Consider the following 23,804-nt stretch of genomic DNA (forward strand, 5'->3'; position numbering starts at 1 on the left):
GTACACACCAAATGCATAACACACGCATTAATGCTAACCAAATCTCCGAAACTGATGTGGTTTATGATATGTGGTGTGCAATGAAATGCAATAGTTACAATCAGGCAAGAAAGAAGCCAGAAGCATGACTGCTGCCCAAGTAGAGAGAGCTGGGGTGACCAAGGAAAGCTTCAAAGCGCAGGTGGGGCCACACCCGGGCTTGGAAGAAGGCTCCCTGGACATGAGTGTCTGAGAGGAGACATTCCAGAAAGGACCATCACAAGCAAAGGCATGGGGACAGGACTGTGCATAGTCTGGTTGGAGATGTGACACTATGGAAGGGCCAAGGAGTCCAAACCAAGAGGAAGAATGGAGGGATGGTCAAGTCAATCTCTGTGTCCAGTTATGCACAGAAGTTTGGCTCCTGCAAGTAAACGATCTCACTGAGCATCCTGGTCAGAGCATGGGGTGCCCCCTCCACTGAACTGCTGCGGAGTCGATGAGGATCCCAGAGGACACTCCGCAGGACCTATGTGACTGCATCATATGGACCCAGGTGCCTGAATCCTAGCGCCCCATGAGTCACCACTCTGAACCTCTATCCCCTAGAGAGGGTGATAAACTGATGGAACCCATCCCCTAGTTGGTGGGATCAGTAGGAAGTATAAATGCACTCAGAAAGACTTCAAAGAGTTTCCTTTTTTTTTTTAATATAAGAACTAAATGGGATATTTAAGCTCATCAAATCTAGTGGTTTTCAACCTTTTTTAAAAATTTTTGTCTTTTAAACTGCAGGCTCCTTTATTCAGTCACCATTTTAGTGGTTGTTATCATCCATAAGCAATCTACTGTGTTTCCAAGTCTTGCTATGTCTCTTGGTACGCATGGCTGAAACTGTTTCTATGTCCTCACTGCTGCCATCAGCTCTGAACTTCTGATCACAGTGTCCCATTACTACTTGCCCATAATTTTACTCTTGTTCAGTGAAATTCATTTTCCCACCCTATCAAGAGTGAGCTTTTCAAAAGGTGAACCTGATCCCTCTCTAACTTAAAACCCTTTGATGTCTCTCCAGAGGTTTCAGGAGAAAGTCTAAAATCTTGAACCCAGCCAAAAAGGCCCTGAATCATCTGTCTTCTACCTCTTTCTCCAGTTTCAACTCAAGATACTCTCTTCCTTCTTCTCTAGGTCCCAGCCATACTTTCTGGTCTCCCAATGTACTATCCCTTTGCCCAGGATTTCCTCTTCCTCCTCCTACCTCCAGCCCCTTTTCACCTACTCATCCTTCAGGTCCCACACTAGGCTAGGTCTTCCTAATATATATTCTTGTCACACCCTGCACTTTTCCTTTGCAGCACTTATCACAACTGTAATTTCTGAGTTATTGTTATAAATTTTAGGGTAATGCCTACTTTCTTGCTAAACTCTAAGCTCCTAAGGGTCAGGGAAATGCTTGTCTTCTTTCCCAATGCCTCGCCAGCTCCTAGCACAGTGCCTGGCCCAGAGGCTACCCTGGATCACTACTTCTTGAGTGAATGAATGACTCAAATAGAACCACAATATTCAGACCAAATACTGTAAAGAAAGGGTGGGAGCTCAGAACTATCAGCTCCTCCTCAGTGGCCCCTAAGACACCTCATGGAAACTGTGGCCTCTATGGAGCAGTACGGATCTAATTTAAATTCTTTATCTTCAGTCAAAACCCTGAAGCACAGGTGTTACTGGATCTGTGTGAGGACACAGTAGCAGAGCCCTTCTGACATCAGAGACGATGACCATAATCCTTCCACCGGGCCTCTGCCAGCAAAGTGCTGACTTGACCAGATTATGGCTCTGACCTCCTACAACAGTTCCTGCACATCTAGGAAACATCCAGAGCTGGAAAGACTTAGGTGCTGGGAGGCAAAGATACAGAGAAGCCCATACACATGGCCACCGGAGAGAAACTGATCAGCAAGCATGTAAATCCTGTTTCTTACCAGGTACTGCAGGGTCCCCACAAAGGAAGTACAGAGACTGCCCTGATCCAGTTCCTTGGCATATCCTAGGTCAATAATTTTGTGTATTAACTGAAAAGAAAGGGGAAGAGGAGAAAGTTGAGGATTGTGAGTATACATCGTACTCCTATACAGATTCTGATTTTTTGCTGACAGAGCAGGGGATATTTCTTATCTGAGGTGTTACTAAATCCTAACTTCCTAAGAACCACCAAATACACAGTAGGACATCTTCAACATGGTAAATTTAGGGCAAAAGGAAACAAACATATGCTATAAAAACGCTGGGAAAAAAAGGGGATATGTCGTTCCTTGCTCTGTGACCCATCACCAAAGGAAAGCCAACATTAACAGACCACTGGCCCTCAACATAGTTAAACTTGGACTTCAGGATGTGAAAGACCAGGCCGGTCCCTTCTCAGAAGTAAATAAATTGGTTCTCAACTCTTAGAAGCAATGGCAAGAAGGAGGGTGAACTGAAACAAAGGTGAGCACGTGACCGTAGCGGGTCAGCCTAGAATGCTGACGGAAGCTGCATCAGAGAGATTAAGTGACCCCACTTGGGCAACTACATTCCTCTCGGCTGAGCCGCTGCTCATCACCCCCAGCAAAAAAAACAAGGCTGTGAAAAAGCACAGCACCAAGCCCCATTGGGAAGGCTACTGCCACACCTGCACAGCAGGGCCACCGAGAGCTCTGGGGAAACTGCAGGCTGGGCCCTGCTCTGTGGGCAGTTCCAAAAGCCTCTTCTCAGCCACATCCAGAACCAATTTAGAGCTGGTTTCCAAATTAGCATCAAAAGTGGATGCTTTCAAACAAACAGAAAACAAAAAAGTCTTTTTCTAAGAAGTGCTAATCCCAAGGATTTGGGGTTAGAGCTGGGAGGGAAAAACTCTTTTCCTTATCAGATTCCTGCAACTTGGCCAATTAACAATGTGATCCATTCAAACTTGCTTCAATTTGAAAGAAAGAGCTTTTTGCCAAATTTTGCTTCAAATAAAAAAGCATTCCCAGAGAATCAAAGCAAATATAACCTCAAGGGAATGCAGACATAAACAAACATGCAAGGCTTGTTTCTTCCCCACCAGAGCAGCTTCCCCGAGCCGGTCCCCAGGACCCTCCAAGTCCCAGGAGGGATCACTCACCCTCTGCTCTCCTTGCTGCAGGACGATGTTTTCCGGCTTGAGATCCCGATGAATGATTCTGTTTTCATGAAGATATCGAAGCGCAGACGCTGAGAGAGTGGAACGGGGAGTGAGTTTTCATTAAGCCTAAAAAAACACTTTTTATTTCAAAATATCCTATGCTGTGAAAGATGATTATTGTGTGCGCCTGACCCACAGTCTGACTCCCAGAGCACAGGCCCATGGCGGAGGGATGGGGCCGGGCAGATGCCCCTCAGGTGATGTAAAGGAGGCCTGGCTATGTAAGCAGAATTGGGATCATTAAGAATCTGGCTTTTTGATGCAAAGAACTATGAGATCATCGATACAGTCTAGAGCAGTGGTTCTCAAATTGCATTGCTTGGACCAGCAGCATCCAAACTCATCAGAAATGCAAGGTTGGGGTCCTACCTCAGACCTACTTAATCAGAAACTTTGGGGGTGATCCTGCAATCTGTGCTTTAACAAGCTCTCCAGGTGATGCTGATGAAGTTTGCAAAGGGAAACTTCTCTGATGTAGAGGCTCAAAACCCTAATTTCTACAGGGAGGAGTGCCCTCTGGGCAGAGAACATGTGCGTCATTGGATCTAGGCTCCAATTAAGGTCAGAGGCAGCCTCCAGGAAGAAGCGGGGAGCACTGAAGAAGAGGACAGGAGCACATTCAGCACATCTGACAGTTCGACATGTTTATTAAGCACCCAGTTGTCTGCCAGGTTCTGGGAAGGACATAAGGACATGATCCCCAACATTAAGGGGTTCAGAATCTAGTTGGGAGGGAAGAGCTGGCACAATACTGGCTTTGCAGTTACTTGATACGCACAACTTCTGCTGTGAAGAGGAAATCTGATCATGATACCCAGGAGGGGCAGGCACCGAGCAAAGGCGGTGGGGGACGGGGATGTCCATCTACAGCTCAGACTCCAGGCAGGATGTGATTTTTTTTACTCGTAAGGCAGGTTCCAATAACTCAACAGAAGTCCTAGCTAATCATACTACAAAAGAAAAAAATGGAGTAAGTATCCAAAGGAGATAAAATTATCTTTATTTGGAGATGATATGACTAGATGCCTAGAAAATTCAAAAGGCTAAAAACTGGAAAGAATTCAGTAAGTTATTTGGAAACAAAACAGGTATATGCAAGTCAATAGCTTTTCTCTATGTCAGTATATCTAGTTGAAAAAAGAAAAATAATGTCATTCACATTAGCAACAGAAACTCTAAAATAAAATACCAAGGGATAAATTTAGCAAAAAAAAAAAAAAAAAAGTAGGTGAAGAAAAGTATATGGGAAAAAGAAAAGCAACACAAATAACATAGAAAGGGTTTAAAAGTTTATGGCAAAAGATACTATTCACAAAGACAAAAGGGTTGGGAAAAAAAATAAGCCAAAGAGTAAATATACCTAATAGACAAAAGCTCTCATAAATCCATGAGAAAGCAACACAGTGGAAAAAGAGGAAATTCACAGAAGAAAGACAAATGGCGACACACAAAGCTGCCCCAGGTCACAAATAGCCCGAAGGGTGCGAATTAAAGCACAGTGAAATAAATGCCTTTCTCACATTTTCAATGGACAAAAAATTTAGATGAGAAATAGAAGGCACTTCCTTACATTGTTGGAAGGAGTAAAAGTTGCTGTGCCTTTTTGGAAAAAAAATATGGCAATATCTATTAAATTTTAAAATATACATGTTTAACCCATTTTTTCCACCTGCGGTAGTCTAGATTATAACATCAAAAGCATCATAACATACAAATAAGGATGCTTATTTCATACCTTGCAGTGAAATAGCTAGAAACAAACTGAAAGTCATCAACCACAGAATGGTTGAACAAATTCTGGTAGATCCAACTTATAACAGGCAACTGTTTTAAAGTCAGTTAGGTTTACAGATGATATAATTCAGAGATAGACAGCACAACTCAGGAATGTTAATGACACACTTCAAGTTAATGGTATGATCTGTGTTTTTGCTCAAAAAAAAAAAAGTCAAAAGCAAATGCAATAACAACACTAAGAGAGGTTTAACAAACTCATCAAGCCAGACTGAGAATGAGGGCGAGCCAGGGAGGTGGGCAGCCCTCTGGCCCCATACAGCAGTTCCTGTTGCTCTGCAGAGCAGGAGAATGGCCTTCCATAGGAAGCAGGGATCAGACACCCTACACAAAGGCCTTCAGGCTGAATGTTTCCTGAAAACACTTGAAAGTCAAACCGGGCCAGCTGAACAACTGACTAATATCTGATTCAGGCAGTTCCATCTCAGAACAATATGTGATATTACAAAACCGAATTACATCTGCCCTTTTAAACCCAGCCTTTGACCATAAAGTTCCAGCAATTCATACTTGCTCCTGGTTTTTCTTCTCTTTCATAACTAAATAGATCCACTGACTGTCCAAATGAAGTGAGAAATATATTCTCTATTGTATTAACTTTTACAGACCAATGCTTCTTAATGAACTTTCACTTTTGTTTTACTAATTTTATTAAAGAATCAAAGCAAAGTATAATGAAAGACTGTAATAATTGCATAAACACAGCCTTGCACACAGGGATGGTGTAACTGCTGAAACTGAACCAGTGGCTGGCAGGTAGTACTGATGTGCAGCGATTCCGTGTTCAGTGACCAGTTCACAAAAGGCCTGTTGGGGAGATGACACGAGTGTGAGGATAGAATAGATAAAGTGTGAGTTGATGTGCTCAAAAGCAGAATGAAAGAAAGTTGAGACTCCTGTATTTTGAGCAAGCATATATACTCAGACTAAAATAAAGCCTCTGAAGGTAGATGTGAAAATCTCAGTGCAAACAGCACGGGGCACAGGCAGGTGAGATGTCCCAAGCAGCCCCCCAGTGATGGAGGAGAGCAGTCAGATCAGACTGAAAGCATCGTTCTGTATGCCGTGCTGATTAAGAGTTGTCAGCAAAGCTTTAGTGATGAGGGATGACAAGCTGATCACTGAATCTGCTGATTACTATTAATAGCTGTCTTTTCTAATGCTCAAGCAACAGTACATAACTACCTTTAATCCTCATTTTGGGGCACTCATGTATTCTCAAACATTTCTGTCAACTTAAACTTGAAAAGTAAAGAATTCTACAGATATTATTATATTCAGTTTCTTGGATTGAATAAAACATCAAAACTTTGATAGCCAAGACCTCTTAAATAGTTCCCCTTACAGAATCAGTCCTTAAAAATCTTAGGCTGGCCTGACTATGCTACACTTCACAAAATAGTGCCTAAAGAGCATCCTGAAATGAATCAAAATTGTCTGAAGCCAAAAGAACTTGATTGGATGAAAAATAAGAATTTGGGATGAAGAAAAATAGTTTTGCATTTGAAAGTTTATTTAAAAACCTAAACTTCTACCAATAGTCATAATATACATGTATAAAAATTAAATCCCACAAGCTTTAAAGCCTAAAAGTTCATTTCTCATGTTTTAAGTATAGAAAAGGATTCCTAGGACAGATGTTGCATATAGAGAGTTCAAGTCAAGGACCTGCCATAGGAAAAGGGTCGCCTCCTCCAATTGTCCTCTCCAGGACTGGCGTCCAGACATTCGCCCCAGCTTTCCCTTAGCTCGTGAGGTAGACGAACCCGTGACTGAAGAATTCGGCACTCCCGGAGTTCTTATTGATGAACCAGAATCCAAAATCAGAGCTTCTGTACACTTTATCAGATTATAAACCACAAAGTAGGGAACAGACTTCTTTGTAGAAAACCAGTTTTATAAGGGTTGTGTCTATGAGCCCTAGTTACTACATTCCAAACTCAAAGGGGTTACTAAGTTCCCTGAAGAACATTTTTGTTTGGGATACATTCTAGGGACAGGAAATGGGAAGATAAATGGACCAAAAGGCTGACGGAGATTAAAACAGACAGAAAAGGCAGTCACCGATTGGTGATTTAAGTCACCAATGAGTAAGAAGGGCAACAGGATGTTCGTTCACTCAGTAAAAATTGACCATGTGCCTACTATGTGCCAGTCACTTTGGTGTCACTGAACTTTCCAAAAAAAAAACAGGTTGGAAGGCCAAGTGCAGACATGTGGAGGAATATTTAGTCTCAGCTAAAATAGTCCCTATGACTAATCAGCAAGGCAGTCACACCAAGTGCTAAGAGAAAAGTGAAAACTCATCCTCTCATCCATTCAACTAGTAAGTAACTTATAAAGTGTCTTCTATTTGTTAGGCGTTATGGACAATGTGTCAGTGAATCAAAATATTTTCTTCACTTACTGCACAAAGTTTGGTCAATGGGCCCCAAGCCCAGAGGTCAGGCCTCACTGTCAACCACAGGCAGAGGGCACATAACAACAGCAGAGAACTAAGTGAGTGGCGAAGGCAAAATAGGGGAAGGCCGTGAAAGCCCTAACTGGCATGGCTCAGTTGTTTGGGCGTCATTCTGCAAAGCAAAAGGTCACCGGTTCAATTCCTGGTCTGGACACTTGCCTGGGTTGCTGGCTCAGTACCTGGTCAGGAATGAGTGAGAGGTGGCTAACAGATGTTTCTCCCTTCCTCTTTCTCCCTCCCTTTCCCTCTCTCTAAAAGTGAATAAATAAAATCTTAGGGAGGAAGGGAGGAAGGGAATGGAGGAAAGGGAGGGAAGAAGGCAGGGAGCCATGAGAGGGAGAAGCACTGTGAGTGAAGGGTCAGGGAAGTCCCCATGGAAGGGACAAGTCTAAAGCCATACCTGAAAGACAACAAGGCTTAGGGTTGCTGGGGAGGTGCAAGAGCAGCATTCTCAAAGGAAGAGCAAGTGCAAAGGCAAGCAGGAGGATCGAAAAGTGGGTTTTTGAGCCATGTACATGTGAAGTTGGCTATAGTGGATCAGAAGAAATGTAAGGGTAAGAGGTTTGGCCTTGACCTAATGATGGATTATGATACAAGTGTCCTTGCAAATGAAAGACGGGTTAATGAAATGAGATGGGGAGGTGAGGTAAAGGGTCATTACAGTAATTTGCTATGGCCAATTAGTGAAGACAGTAGGAACAGAAAGAAAAAAAGAGACATACAACATAATGGAAGACTGAAAGTATTTGAAGGCTTTTTATTTTTACTTTGTTTTTTATTTTAAAATTTTTTTCATTTATTGAAGAGAAATGGCAATTTGTTGTTCCACTTATTTATGCATCCATTGGTTGATTCTTGCATGTGCCCTGACTGGGATCAAACCCACAACCTTGGTGTATGTGGATGATACTCTAACCAAACGAGCTACCCAGCCAGGGCATGTTTGGAGACTTTTAAAACAGAAGGGTATAGAGCAGGAAGAGGGGCAGAGTCTAAGAGATGAGGTTCACAGTTGGCAGAAAAATGGGACAAGTGACACAAGAAAGAGATCGGAGTTGAACATACAAATTTTGGAGATGTGGTTGATATAGATGTCATGAGAATGGCCTGGCAGTGGGCAGCTGGTCCAGGGATGAATAGGACGGAGCAAAAATTAAAAAACACATCCAGCAAAGCTCTGGGCAAGAGACGATGCAGTAAGAGAGAAGGGAGAGAAAAAAACTGCCCAGGGAAGCAGTCAGGATGGGAAAATGAAATAAACATCAAGACATTCTGGGACAAACATTCTGAAAATCAGCCACTTGAGTAAAGGAAAGGGAATATTTAGAGTCAGAAGGGATCTTCTCTAAGGTTATCAATAGACCAAATTCCTCATTTTAAGTTGAGGACATGTAGTCCCAGAAAGTTACCATAGTTTTCCGTTAGAAAAGGTAGATTTAGACCAAAAAGGTCCTTGAACAAGGAGAAAGAGCTGGGAAAGTGGAGAAGCCAGCACTGAAAGACAGTTTTCTTCTATTATAATATTCATAAATCTGGTTGTTTATGCTTTCCAAATGATCTAAATTTCTGAGATCAGGTAATCCTCTTTTGTTATAAACCCACAATCAGAGAGACACTAAACAGAGAGCCCCATTTCCTGATTTCTAGAATGGAGCTACTCCCTAAAGCCCTGTGTTCTCTTTGAAACCTCTCTGCTCCTCGGTGCTGCAGCGCTGACCCTGCCAGGAGCCACTCCCGTGAGGACAGAGATGGGGACCCGAAGAAAGAAGCTCGGACAAAAACAGGGTGTGGGGCTCCCGAAGGCTCGGAGGACAGGATGGCCAGTCACCACAGTAACCCAACCACCTGGAGAATCAGGGAAGACTGAGTCAGATCCAAGATCAGATAAGGCCCTGGCAAATTCACAACCGGCCCACACAGCTGGCCCCGAGGAAGGGGGCAGGTCCCCACCCCCAGAGAGCAGAGCCATGGTACTCTGGAGCACGGTAATCTGTACCTTAATCTTGAGTGCCCAGGAGTCTGCTCCTCTACTGGCAGAAGGAAACACATGTCAATGTTTTCCAAAGAATAATGAGCAAGACTGTTTCAATAGAATCCATTTAGGTACCGCTTTCTGGAGCTATTTTAGGATCACATTAGGTGGAAGACAAATAATTTCCAGCCGCTTCTGCCCCTGCCTCCTGTTCTCTTACCAGCATAAAAGCAATGGTCTGGCGGAGAAAACAGGGCTCACCCACGTGCTCACCGGGCATCTGCTCATTTTCTCACATGTACATTGATTGCAATAGCTTTTTGGGTAACTTAAAGTTCACTGGAGAAATCCTGCCTGTGTCTATTATCTTGGCACTGCTCTGAGTGGGCGTCTAGGGGAGGTTAGTGGCACAGAAGATATGGGGGGTAAACAGGCTTAACCCAGAAGACAAGGCAATGAATCCGGACGCAGCAGTCAAGGGTGTGGCTCTGCCACTTATCTGAGGTTGACCTGGCAGAGAACAGAAGTGGCAACTCCAACAAAGGGAACGTGGCGCCAGCACTTGAAACGAGCTGGAACAAAATATGCTCAGGAAATGTTTCAGAACACAAAAGAGTAATGTGAGATGAGCTCCAAAAACAGCTTTGGACCTTTGGCTTGGTGACAAAATTCTTGCAAAAGAAATAAATTTGATGAATCTTGTATACAAATCAGATATGGGAACAGGAGCAAAATACAAGCTTATCAGCCACGTCCACCACAACCGCAAAGTTAGGGGACGAAAGGACATCCAAAAGCTGGCTGAGACAGAAATGGGTCTGAGGAAGGGAAGTGTCATAAGAGAGCCACCTGCTTGGCTCACTGGATCCCAAGCTCAAGTCAACACCCAAATTAGCGGGATGGAGGTTTTTCAAAAGGGGTGTTATAAATCCAAAGCCAGAGAGCGAAGGAACTGAGAGAGGAACTAGAACTCGCTGAGTGCACATTCTGCCAGGAGCAGAGCACTGTGCCAGGAGCTGTAGGTACATCGTCTCACTTTATCCTCATAACAGTTCTAATGAGGCAAGTAATGGTTCCTCTTCATAGCCAGCAAAATCGATGTCCTTAAAAATTAAGTCACATGCCTATTTTCACACTGCCAATAAGTGGAAGAGCTGGTATTTGACCTGGGAGTGTTACGTATATGTGGATATGTTCTTTTTTAATAGGTCCTTACTCATTTTAATTTTCCTTGAGATTTAATTCATTCATGTCAGGAATATTTACAGAGAAGCAGCTATGTAAGGTTTTACTGTTCCGCACGTTGGAGTTATAGCAGTGACTAAAATCTCTGCCTGCAAGAATTTAATTCTAGTGTACTAATACTTCAAAGCCTCATCATTTCCCATTTGGGGCCACAAAGAGGAAAGACAGGGAATCGGTGACCTAAAGAATTTTAATATTCATCCACCTATAAGAGAGCTGAACAACACAGGCCCGTGGGAGTTTGCCTGTCTGAGTTGTTCTGACTTATGTGGAACTTAAGCCACATATACAACTTGAACAGGTAATCAGTAATATGAAAGCTACCCCACAAGTCATTAGTGACTGGGTACACATTGTGCCCAGACCCAAGAATACACAACCAGAAGAATAAGCTCTATTACTATCATTAGAAAATCTCTTGAAGTACAAAAGTTATATGGAGTTATAACAAAAGTTATAAAAGTTATATGTACCTAAGTCAATAATTTAAGACATTTGAATAACTATCTGCTGAATGCACAAGTGTGTAAAAGAAAAATATTTGAGAGCATAATGTTTAAAAAACAGCAGATAGTTAAAAAAAAACTTGAAGCTCTAACCAGGAAAAAACAAAAGTTGCCCATGAAGAGCAAAAGAATATTTCCCAAGTTAACAGAGGATAAATTAACAATCTGGCTACTGGGAAAAATACAACCCACCAAATATCTGAGCAAAATGTAGATGGGCAAGCCATGCAGCAAGGTGCCAAGAAAACAGGTAGATTCTTGACCCATGGGATAGACCCCACAGGTAGACAGACAGGACCCTCCGTAGGTCCACATGGGCCAACGCACAAGAGAACCGGTCAGGTAGAACCGGGGCGATGTCAAATTGCACTCACTGTGAACTCCATTCAAAGGACAAAGACACAGCACAGAGGGGGAGACGGAATTTTCTGTGTCAGGTTGTTTGGATCCAAACCTTAAACATGTCACTGCGTGACTTTGCCCCACTTTATTTTCTTCTTTCCCACCTTTCACCAAAAGTGGCAAAGAGCAAGGAAGAAGCAGATCCACAGCAGCGAGGCGAAGTGTTTTAGGGACATGAGGCCCCCCTATCCTTCCAGGCCAAGACTTAGAGCTTGTGGCAAAATGGTAACAACTGGTGAATCTAGACGACAGGCACGTGGGTTTCACTGTACTACTCTTTTCACTTTTCTGTATGTTTGACATTTTTCTAAAAACTAAAGTGTCAGCAAACAAAGTGCAGCTTCAAAAAGGTTGCAGTGAGAAAAGGATAAAAAGGGTTTGTATATAATTCCCCAAATCCCTGGACAATACTCAGTGATAAACTCCAGACAACTCTGAACTTTAGATCTCAAATGGTCAACTTGTGCCAACAATCTTGGAGATTAAAAATGATTCTTCTCTCAAGAGGCCTGGGAAGCCCCTCTGTCAGTCGCGATGTCTATCTCACTAGGCTGGAGCCATGGGCCGACTGGCTGCAGAGTTCCCCCTCTGGGTTGCCTCCTGGAGCAGGCGCCAGGGTCCAGGGCATGGCTTCTGCCCTCTGCAGTCTCCCCAAAGCCAGCCCGGTCTCCCCAGAGAGTGCCGCACATACCCTCATCTGAGGACACCAACAGTACGAAAGGATTAAAAAAGGGCAGTTTTTCCTGTGCCTGTGGTTGGCAAAAGAACTGCCAGCATGGAAGTGGAAACATTTGTTGCCAAGGGATGAAATTCATCCAAATGACAACCTACTCCATCACGGTCATTCCAGGAAAGTAGGGAGTAGAGCTTTGTAATGGGAAAGGAAATCTGTTATTCTATATATATTGTAATCCACTTCATGACTTAGTCCGGAAGGAAGAGAACTCTATTTGAGTTCAGTGCCTGGCTCACTGGCCCCTTACTGCCCTCCTCACTGTCATCCCTCAACCAAACCCTCTGCAAAGACCAGAGGACCAAAATGTCGCCTCTCCTGTAGGGGCGACAAGGACTCACAGGGGCACCACATACTCTCTCTGCAGGGCTCGGCCTGACTTCCAGGGCTGGGATTTACCAATGTCACTCAGCAAGGTGAGGATGGCTCCTTCCCGTAGGCCACAGCAGTTCTCAAACTGGTTCAGGTACTGTCAAGAAGATAAAAATAAGTGTCAGCTGAGTGGTCACCAGCCACCAAGAAGCCCCTAAACAGCTCTTGCCAGCTACAGACAGTCATCTGAGTGTGGTCCCGGCCCTGGGCTTTGGGGACCCAAGCTGACAGCCAGCCTGGGGAAGCAGGACTGGCAGAAACCAGCCCAAGACGAAGGAGGAAGCTGAACTAAGAACCCCCAAAAGCACTCATTTCCGCAAGCAGAGGTGTCTGAGTCATTCTGTGATGAGGGATTTTCAGTCTCACCTGTGCTGCTGTTCTGAGGGAGACGGGACAGTCTAAGCTCAGCCACAATTGGTCCACTGCTCCTGAGCATCCCGCAAAAGGCAGGATGGAAGGCAGTCACTAAAACCGCCCTCTGACCACTTCCTGACATCACCTTGCCAGTGGGGTGATGATGACAGGGGGACAGGGGGAGTATTTAATAAGTATTTACTATGTGCCTGGCACCAGGCTAACCTCTGCACAAATTAGCTAGGTAAAGCTTTACCTGAAATATCTCATTTCATCCTCCTCACTACCACAGAGGCAAGTGCTGTTGGAATTTCCATTTCATAGATGAGGGACCTGAGGCTGGAGGGAGTCATTCCAGGCAGAGCTGGTATTCCTACTGGAAGCTATGTGTCTCTGAGACACTTAATCCTTTGGCCCTCCTGGCCCTCTCAGCTTACCAAGGGGCTCAATATACTGTTGGCAATTGGCCTCAAATGAACACAATGGAGAAAACACTCCCCAACTGAGGTTTACAGTCATTAACGAACATTGATAACCAAGAATGTCCAAGAGCCTCTTTCCCGGGCCAGGCATATGGACTTCACTCTTTCAGTCTGATCTAGCTTTTACATCTGCTAATGTGCTGGCCAAGCTTGTCTCTCTATGACCAGGGTGTAGATTTTGAACTTTTCTGAGAAGGCAAAGACAGGCTACCTAGTCTGGAGAATAAGATAACCCCATCGCTCTGGGCAGCAGCACCCTCCTCCAGTCCCCACCAACCCCACCCCATGGGAACACTACAGAAGGGGCCCCTTAGGGTGCAATCACTTCCTGCCTCCCCAGCTCATCCTGCACCCACGCCAGGGCCATCATCCTGAAGTGGGTATCTTCTTCCCTGACTAACTGGCTCTTTATCGCCTGCGAGATCAAGTCTGAAGTCCTCTGCCCAGTTTTAGGGCTCCCCATAATGTGGTCACATCCCACCTATCCCCTATTCTGCCCTCTAAGAACCATCTGTTCAACTACGACATAGTTTTATCTCCTTAAATAACTACAGTTAGTAATCACATAATTGTCAAAGGTTAGGAAAATAAAGAGGAAAACTGACGCTTGGTCATGTTCCCCATTTCTCATCTGTTATCAGTGCCCTGCCTGTGGCCATGCCAGCGACTGTGTTCACATCCGGCTATGACACTCCCAGGATGCACCCACCTCCCACGGCAGGAGAAAGCTACTGCGGTGGACCAACCCTCATGGAAAGCTTCCTTGTCAAAAAGAAGGTGGAAGGGGCCGGAAGAGCAATGAGAACAGCATATGTGCTGGGTCCAGGAAACTGCTGTGACAAGACAGAAGAAATGCCTGGGTGCCTCCCGCCCCAATATCATGGACCTTCTTCTGGCGTGAAGAGCTTAAGGAGATGTGCACTGACAGAGAAACCTCTTCCTCAATACAAAAACAACTCTTCTTTCCCAATCCTCCCCTGAAGATATGTTTATTGATTTTAGAGAGAAGAAGGGGGTGGGGAGAGAGAGAGGAACATCAATGTGAGAGAGAAACATTGATCGCTACCTCCAGTATGTGCCCTGACCAGGGATCAAACCCACAACCTAGGGGTGTGCCCCAACAAGGGATCAACCTGAAGTCTTCTGGTGTTCAGGACTATGCTCCAACCAACTAAGCCACCTGGCCAGGATGCAAAAACGACTCTCTTGTCCACAGCTTTTAATTTTCCCCATGTTATGTGGCATTATTCAGTTTCACAGATGGAGAGGTGGCCATCTGTGGCTGCGGCCCAAGTTCTGCCACTGCAGCTGTGTAAGGCTTGGGAAGCACTTAACCTCTTTGGGCCAGGATAGTCACCCTTTACACAAGAATCATATCAGTTTTACCCACGTCACGGGGTTGCTGTGTTTTCCATGAGGCCATGTGTAAAAGCAGGTTGCGTGATGCTGTTTTAGAGAACGTCAGGGGGTAGACACGCACCACTGTCCCTGAGATGAGGGAGGTGTGCCGTCACCCACCCTGGAGCGCCCATGCTAGTAAAGAAAGCAGATGTGCTAAGAAGGAAGAAAGCAGAGCCCAAAAGGTGACTCAGTGGTGGCTCTGGAACGATAGCTGGGTTCCCGGGTTACTAAGCCAGCCCCTTCCTGCTGTACGCTGTGACCCTGCAGGCGCCACGTCTGTGGGAGAGTCCCTCCTAATAAGGACAGCAGTGACGCTGCCATGAAAGACTGCAGTGGCCCTGACGTGCGCAGGAGGACAAGTTTGTTTTGGAATGTATCCAGTCTTTCCCTGTACTCGAGACCTGGGGGTTGTTTCCTTGTGCTTTCAGTAATCACTGTGAAGAGCATACAGCAAGCCCTTCCCTGACTTTCTCGTAAGAGCTTCTGATTCAGTGTCTTGATTCACACCCACATTGGGCATGGACGGGGGATTGAGGGAGGAAAGGCAATCCGCTGAAGTCACCATGGCTCCCTGGGCTTCCTGGTGATGAAAGCGGTGAAAGGCCTCCCCACTGCCCCTACCCAACCCCCCCGCCCCAGACAGGCTGCGCCCCACCTGGGAGCCTCACCTTTCGGAGATCTCCTCCTTGGCAGTACTCCATGGCCAGCAGGGGCAAGTCGTTGGGAGCCAAGTTCTGCATCCCCTCGGGGACATCCCGGGCGGCCACCACATTGGGGTGGTTGAGCCTAGGAGAAGATATCAGTGAAGGAGGAACCCAAGCTTTGGCTCAAACCCATTCCTCACTCTGTCCATGTCTCAGCAAAGCCCACCTTACAACAAAGGCCTGGAATAGCCAAGGGCCCTCAGGAGTCAGTAGGAAGACAGAGGTCAGAAACCAGCGACTCACCGCTGTGCCAGGTCAGTTAGCATCCACCTAGCCCCCCTTTCAGCACCATGAACTCAAGGAGGCTGCCACAGCATCGAGTATAGCTTAAGTTTTATTTTGAGCGCCCCACATCAAGTCCTCGTTGGACTTGGAAACTGCTTCTAACACAGAGAAAGCAGAGGGACTTCCAATCTCATGCCATCTGAGCGGCGATGGTGAGTGTGTTGGTGTGTGCACACATATGCGTGTGTGCACGCAGACAAGGTCACACCTCCTCCCCTTTTTAAGAGGTTCGAGGAGGGAGCGACTGCTTGAGGTCTTCCAAGCTGACAAGGAAAGCTGTGGGGAGGACAGCACCCATCTAGGGACTGACAGGCTCTGTCTCCACATGGAGGAGTAAGTGTCAGCAATAGGTTCGCCGCAGTGGAATGTCACATGCCACCTTGGAATTGGAAATACAGGGGAAAAAGGATTTCTGTTAACCAAGGAAAATTCACTCGGATGGCTGTTTGTTTAAAAGTCCTTAGTACAGCCCTGACTGGTATGGCTCAGTGGGTTGAACATTGTCCCACAAACCAAAGGGTCTCTGGTTCAATTCCCAGTCAGGGCATATGCCTGGGCAGCAGGCCAGGTAGCTAGTTGGAGGAGTGTGAGAGGCAACCAATCAACATTTCTCTCACGCATCAATGTTTTTCTCCCCCCTTTCTCCCGCCCTTCCCCGCTCTCTAAAAATAAATGAAATAAAATCTTTAAAAATAAAGTTATATAAATAAATAAAAATAAAGTTCCTTAATACAACAAAAGAAAGTGACCAAAGCCCTTGACAAGACCTGGTGTTGGACACCAACTACCATGGCTCAGAAGTCACCTATGGCTCAGAAAGTCACCTACCAGTCTGGCTGGTACACTGACCGAGGGCTGAGACATGCAGGAGGTGGGACTGAAATGAGCAGCAGGAGGGAGCAGGCAGGACTCCCTCCAGATTTCATTTCAATGTCTCATGGCCCCTCAGTTCCAGCAGCGCCCATGTCCCCCCCGAAACCTCCCCCAGGGGTGGCTCTGTCAAATGGCTCAGTGTCCAGTGTACCAAGTCCTCACCTTCTCATGATCTGGATCTCCAGACACCACCGCTCTCGATTCCGGGGGCTGAGCTCCTGCCGGCATTGCTTGATAGCAATCTGCTCACCTGTTTCCTGCGGTGAGAGCACACAGGGGAAGCATCGGCACAGCCAATGACCAAACGCAGAGAAACCCATCTGTCAAATCTGAAACTGTCTCCCTGGTGCCCAAAGCACGGGCCATGGCTCCCGAGGCCTGCATATGCACGCACTGATAGACATCCCAAGTCACCTGCCAGCCCATCAGGCTAGTCTTACCCTCCCCACCTCTCACCCTGCCTTTCTCTCTCCTTATTTCCATCCACCCAGGGTCCCAAGGCCTTGCACCATTTCCACCTGGACTTCAAGATCTCTGCCGACCATTCCTGCTCAAGAGCTTTCTCATTCCTCCAAACCCCAACTGCTGTCATACTGGCTAAACCATATGACATCGAGAGCTTGACATTCAAAACTGGCACTTCCATATGGTTCACCCTAAAGTTAATGCCACATTCTCTTTGTGTTTCATGTTTCTTTCCTTTCTCAGGTTTCTCTCTCTGGAGGGAGTTATCTCTCCAGAGAGAATGTAAGCCTAGTATAGTAGGTGGAACACAGACCAATTCATTTTCCAGCTCAGCTATTTACTAGCTCTGTGACCTTGGGCAGACGACTTGGTCTGAGCCAGTTTCCTCACCTCTAAAATGGGAACATGGATGCCCAACTTTCAGGGCCGTCATGAAGCTGATCCCTAGTAGTGTTGAGCCTTGAGCAGGTGCCCAATAACACTCCTGGCATTTACAGTCCTTCACAGCCTGGCTCCATCCTGCCTTCCCAGTCATTCTCCTGCAATTCCACCCCAGGCATCTGTCACTGCAGCTGGGTTACACCACCTGCCCGGTCCCTGTGCTTTTCTAGTCTATGCTCTCACAGGCACTCGGGCACTACAATCTTCCTACTGCACGGTGCTCTTGCTCTCCTCCCTAAACAGCTAACTCCTCCACCATACATACCTACCAAAGACTTATTTTCCATTGGGTCATGGGGTTATCTTTTTTCTTTGTTGAATTATAAGCTCGTCTATCCTCATGCACCTTAACCTCCATTCAAGTAATTAGCATAATGCCCTCAGCTGAGGGGTTTTTTGTGAATGGAAGAGAAGACAATCAATAAAATTTGTGAGAATAATTAACTGACTGCCTGAGTCCTGGGAATTAACCCTGCCCTTTTCCTTAGCGCTCTAGGCAGCACCAAAGAGCCTCGGAGGACAGAATAAAAGTGGAGGGCCCTGAGGCTGCAGCATTGGCAGCACAGGGACAGCAGCTCTGGCATTGGCCACTTCGGCCATCACAAGGAGGGGTCACCACTATGCTGCTTCTACCTCCATGGGGGCCTTCAGGATTGGTGAGGGACAGCAGCTGCCCCTGGCTGGGGCTTTGGTGGCCACCAGCCTGGGGGCTGTTCCTGCCATCAGTGGGCAAGCTATACCAATACCCTGTGTGTTCCATCACCTGCAGCAAGAACCTCCCTAAAAGCCCCGTGCTCAACATGCACCGAGGAAAGGGCCACAGCCTGCAGGATGGTGCAGTCCCCATCAGTAGGAAAGATTTCAGAGCCAAACCAAAACCACAGTTACCCACTCAAAGCATATCCTAGAGGTCCTACCACACCACTTTCTCATTTTATGAAAATGCATACCCAGATAAGGTCAAGTTAAAGGAGTTCATCATCACCAAGCCCTTTTATATGAAATGTTAAAGGGACTTATCTAAGAAAAAGAAGATCAAAAATATGAACAGTCAAATAACAACAAACTCATAACAACTGAATGTAAAAAACAAAAACAAAAACAAAAACAAACTGAGCAAACAACTACCACAGGAACAGAATCACAGAAATGGAGATCACATGGAGGTTTATCAGTGGGGAGGGCAAGGGGGAAGAATTGGGGCAGAAGGTACAGGGAATAAGAAGTATAAATGGTCTACAAAATAGACAGGGGGAGGTTTAGAATAATATAGGAAATGGAGAAGCCAAAGAACTTACATGTACGACCCATGGACATGAACTAAAGTGGGGGAATGCTGGTGGGAAGTGGAATGCAGGACAGAGAGGAATAAAGGGACAAAAAAAATGGGACAACTGTAATAGCATGATCAATAAAATATATTTAAAAAAACACAAAAAGAAAATGCATACTGAAAACAATCATAAGCCTTGTATAGCACCGAATGGAACTGAATGGGACTTAAACACACCGAGGATTGTGGCAAGGCCTCCCAGGGAGCACGTGGCTGCCCTTCAGGCAGCAGAACTGCATCACAGCCACACATTCACTAAACCAGCCATGATTCCTGCAGGAACAAGGGCCTGCCCAGGAAGCAAAGGAAGAATAGGTGTCTCCAAACACAAGCAGAAGTGGTCTAATAAGAGCACTGAATCACTGCTCAATAAACCAGTCCCTAACACTAACAGTCAAAAACTATAAGCTTCAGACACAGGGCGGAAGCATCTCTGACCCTTACAGGTCCAGTGCCAGAAAACAGACACTTACAACACTGCTCAGATACTCTCAGAAGTTGCTTTTATCAAATCCCAACATTGCTGTGGTTCCGCTCTCCATCATGCAGTTACCTCACACACTTACTTTTTAGCAGCTCTACTGAGATATAATGTATATACTATACAATTCATCTATTTAAAGCATACAATTTAATAGTTTGGAGTGTATTCAGAGTGGTTCAACCAAAACCACAATAGACTTTGGAACATGTTCATCATCCCCCAAAGAGAAACCCCATACCCATCAGCAGTTACTCCCCTTTTTACCCCCGACTCCTCCAGCCCTCGGCAACCAATCTACTGTCTGTCTCTACAGATTTGCCTGTTCTGCTCATTTCAAATAAATGGAACCATACACTATGTGGTCTTTTGTGACGATATCTTTCACTTAGCATGTTTCTAAGGCTCACCATGCTATTGCCACATGCCTACGTTTGTGAGAACAGAGTCTTTGGTGCAGCCTGCAGTAGTAGGTGTTGATAACCAGGTTCTGCCATAAGCATCGTCCACATACTTTGCTAGTAGATCCCTAATATTTGCCCAGATTTCCAAACCTCTCTCTGAAGATGTTCAAAAATTGCAAATTATTTCCACTGAACCAATTAGTACAGTTGTTCAAGTAAACTTGGGTAGAAGTCCACCTAGGAAACGTGTCAAAAGAATACCATTTCTTCACCCTGGCTGGCGTAGCTCAGTGGATTGAGCACAGGCTGCGAACCAAAGCATCGCAGGTTCGATTCCCAGTCAGGGCACATGCCTGGGTTGTGGGCCAGGTCCCCAGTGGGGGCCACGTGAGAGGCAACCACACATTGATGTTTCTCTCTCTCTTTCTCCCTCCCTTCCTGTCTCTAAAAATAAATAAATAAAATATTTTTTAAAAAGAATACAATTTCTTCAATCAATGTACAGAATTAATTACATCTCTCAAAATGTTATACCATCTACATCATGTACTTCCAAATTCCTGTCTGTTATTAAATTGACATGAATTTGTTTTCAGGCCCTGGCTGATGTGGCTCAGTGGACTGAGCACCAGCCTGCAAATCAAAAGGTCACCAATTTAATTCCCAGTCAAGGCACAAGCCTGGGTTGTGGGCCAGGTTCCCACTTGGTGGCATGTGAGAGGCCAACTACACATTGATGTTTCTATGTCCATCCACGTTTCTCTCCCTCTCTTTCTCCCTCCCTTCCCCCTCTCTAAAAATAAATAAATAAAATCTTTTAAAAAAATTTGGTTTCAAGTTTCACTTCCTATTAGTGTTCAGACTCACAATTTTGCCCAGTTCTCTAGTAACTTCATCAAGAGCCCCTCTCACATGCCAAGATAGATGCCTGTTTCCAGGCAGATGGGATCCCCACAGAAACTCAGACTGCGGGATGCAGAGTTCTACAAGTGAGAGAAGGCTGATGGGTCGAGCTGTGGATGAGGCAACACCCCTGAGTGTGTCCACTCAGCACATGGTGTCTTTACGGGCAGGCTTATCAGCAACAGTTTACCAGAAGACCCCCATGGTTTGTTACCTCAGAATGACTCTGAGAGTTTAAACCAAGATATTTTAAAACGTGCACCTATTTTAACTTCAAATTCACAGAAGAGTGTGTTCCTTTTCTACAGCTGCTGTAACAAACTGCCACAAACTCAGTGGCTTTACACAACTTTATTTCCTTAAGGTTCTGGAAGCTAGAAGTCTAGCACAGGTCTCATGGCACTGAAATCCAGATGTCAGCAGGGCCTTGTTCCTTTCTGGAGGCTCTAGGGGAGAATGCGTTTCCTTGCCTTTCCCAGCTTCGAGGTGGAAGATGCTTGCAGTCCTTGGCTCGGGGCCCCTCCCTCCATCCTCAAAGCCAACAATGACTAGCTGAGTCCTTGTCACATTGCACCACTTAGTGGTGCTCCTGCCTCCCTCCTCCACTCCAGGATGATCTTTCCGTCTAAAGTCAACTGATCAGTAACTTTAATTTCATCTACCATGAAATTATTCCCCTTTGCTATGTAACTTCATATATTCACAGGTTCAGGAAATTAGGATGTAGACATCTTTGGTAGGAGCCATTTTTCTACCTACCACAAAGAGTATGCTTCCTTCATAAAAATGACTGACCAATCAATCCCAAAGGGCAGATTTATTAAGTGACTGAGAAAGTGTTTTAGGTACTCCGCCTACCTATACACTGGATAATTGTAGATAATTGTAGCTTCTGTTCAACACGCACATTGGGCGAGCAGACTTGTCACCGGGCCCAGCCCAGAATCCAGGAATAGATTTTTATATTGAAGACTGATACAAAAGATCTGTCTTTCATTAGATCTTCCATCTGTCTAATCGAAGATCTGATACTGGCCTCAATGTTCAGACTCAAACTAAAGAGTGAATTTAGTAATGTGAACACTGGAACAATTGGGCACAGACACCAAATCTGACTTTCCACTTGTGACCCGTTCCGCTAAGTCCTAAGGTTGTAGGGGAAACCCTGCTTCCCGAGGCCTGGGGCTGCCCCGCACAGATGGAGGCATATAAACCATGCTTACACAGCGGCCCTCTAGGAAATAGTCTAAAACATTCCAGTTCTCCTGTGAGTAATGTTTCATTTGAAACATAAACACAAACACTGACTTCCCGTAATTAAAACACCCCTTCTCCAGAAAGCAAAATTCAGTGAAACAGTACAGAAGCAGACTATGAATACTGGTTATGGAATCCTGGGGTGTATGTTCTTTACCAACAGTGAAACTTAACGGCCATGGATGACTCTCTTTATTTGGCTTGGTGCCCCCTAGTTTCAGCTCAGTTCCATGGCAACCTAGACTTGGCCTGAACCATTTCACTATCCAACTTCCAGTAAGTGGACTCTGTATGTGGGACCAAATTTAAAATCAGTTGTATTTTGAAAAGTGGAGAAAGGGGCCGACAGTGTAATCTATGGGGGACGTAGTTCATTACGAAGGTCATTAAGAGTCTCTGTGATTCTTCGCTTTTTGTGCATGAAAATATAAAACTTGCGTGTAAATGTGAATGCATCATAAAGCGTAGGAGGTGGGAGGCGAGGGACACGTCCTCAGACTTCAAAGGGCTATCAACAGCAGCCACACACAGCACAAGTGGTCTGGAAGGTTAGTTTATACAGTGGCTGGTGCAGCTTCCCAGAGGTAGCCCTCTTTTAATGACCGGGGATACTCATAGGCCACCAAAAAGGTACACTCAAACGCTTGGCACAGAAAGCCCTGTCTCCTGTTACCATGGCGATCATCCAGCAGGCCACTGTGGCATAAAGGGGCAATTAGTAATAACCTCCTCTTTCCTCCTTAGGCCCTGCCGTCCAAAAATGAATGTTTAAGAAAAAAGATGCAAAGCTGGGCTCAGAGAGATCCTAGGAACAAACCCAGGCCTGAGAGTCAAAAGGTCCAGGGCCTGGCTGAAACTTCACCCCTGACTCAAAGCGTTGACCAGTCTACACTGAGAGGGCTCTGACCTCAACCCACTTCATTCAGTATAAACACCCATGGACACAGTTGCCTCCAAACTCACCCCTGGGGCTTGGGGGTGAAGTAGGTCAGGGTGTAAGTCCCTCATCCTTCACCTGGCAAACGTGACAATGAGCCCATTACTTAAGGTTCTGGGCCTTTATCCACGAGACGGAGATGACTCTGCCCCTTCCGGTGTTGTCAGTTAAAGTGAGATGGAGAGTCTGATACATAGTGAGCCTTGAGCAAAGCACAGTGGTATCATTTCCTTTCTCTCGCCCTGTGTAGATGTGGCTCTACCCATCTGAAATGCCTTCTGTTCTCCTGTCAGACTATCGAAAGTCTACTTCCTTTCAAGATCCTGCTCAAGTGCCATTTCCTTAAGAAGCCTTCACTCTCCACTAAGCAGCCAAGGAGCAATATGGATAAAGCCCCCAGACCCGCTGGCACGTGACACTCTTGACAGATAGTAGCCATTGTCATTTCCACACAATTTGGTGCTTACGTATGGACACACCTGATATATTCCTGAGTACTCATTTTCTCTCCTCAATTAGAGCAGAAGCACATTAAGGACAAGGTCATGTCTTTTTTTCTCCCCTGATGGATCTGTGATGGAGCTTGGGTCAGTGCTCAAAAAATTCTTAGTGAACTAAAATTGTTAAGACTTCAAAACACAGATAAGCGGAAGTGAGCCTAGTCTTCTCCAGTGAGGGGCCAGGTAAAAGTCAGTACTACTTCACAGAGGGATGATTAATAATTCCTTACTGTTTATATGTTTATAACAGCCCAGTGCATACGTCACCTCATTTAATTCCCAGACAAGCGTCCTTTGGGACCCAAGACAGTGCTTCCC

General features: G+C 45.5%; 1 protein-coding gene across 5 annotated transcripts in view; it reads right to left on the reverse strand.

The window, feature by feature from the left end:
• Positions 1 to 23,804, reverse strand: part of IKBKB (inhibitor of nuclear factor kappa B kinase subunit beta) — a 50,223-nt gene that overhangs the window by 20,960 nt on the left and 5,459 nt on the right. For all 5 annotated transcript variants that reach the window (XM_045821453.1, XM_045821452.1, XM_045821451.1 and 2 more), the window contains 5 exons: positions 16,928 to 17,022; positions 15,572 to 15,689; positions 12,694 to 12,763; positions 3,122 to 3,210; positions 1,959 to 2,048 (listed from right to left, as the gene is read on the reverse strand). In XM_045821453.1, coding sequence (XP_045677409.1) covers positions 1,959 to 2,048; positions 3,122 to 3,210; positions 12,694 to 12,763; positions 15,572 to 15,689; positions 16,928 to 17,022 — 462 coding nt within the window. The remainder of the gene's footprint in view (positions 1 to 1,958; positions 2,049 to 3,121; positions 3,211 to 12,693; positions 12,764 to 15,571; positions 15,690 to 16,927; positions 17,023 to 23,804) is intronic.

The sequence above is a fragment of the Phyllostomus hastatus genome, unplaced genomic scaffold, assembly GCF_019186645.2.
Source record: "Phyllostomus hastatus isolate PE091 unplaced genomic scaffold, TTU_PhHast_1.1 phas_scaffold_46, whole genome shotgun sequence".
Taxonomy (NCBI): domain Eukaryota; kingdom Metazoa; phylum Chordata; class Mammalia; order Chiroptera; family Phyllostomidae; genus Phyllostomus; species Phyllostomus hastatus.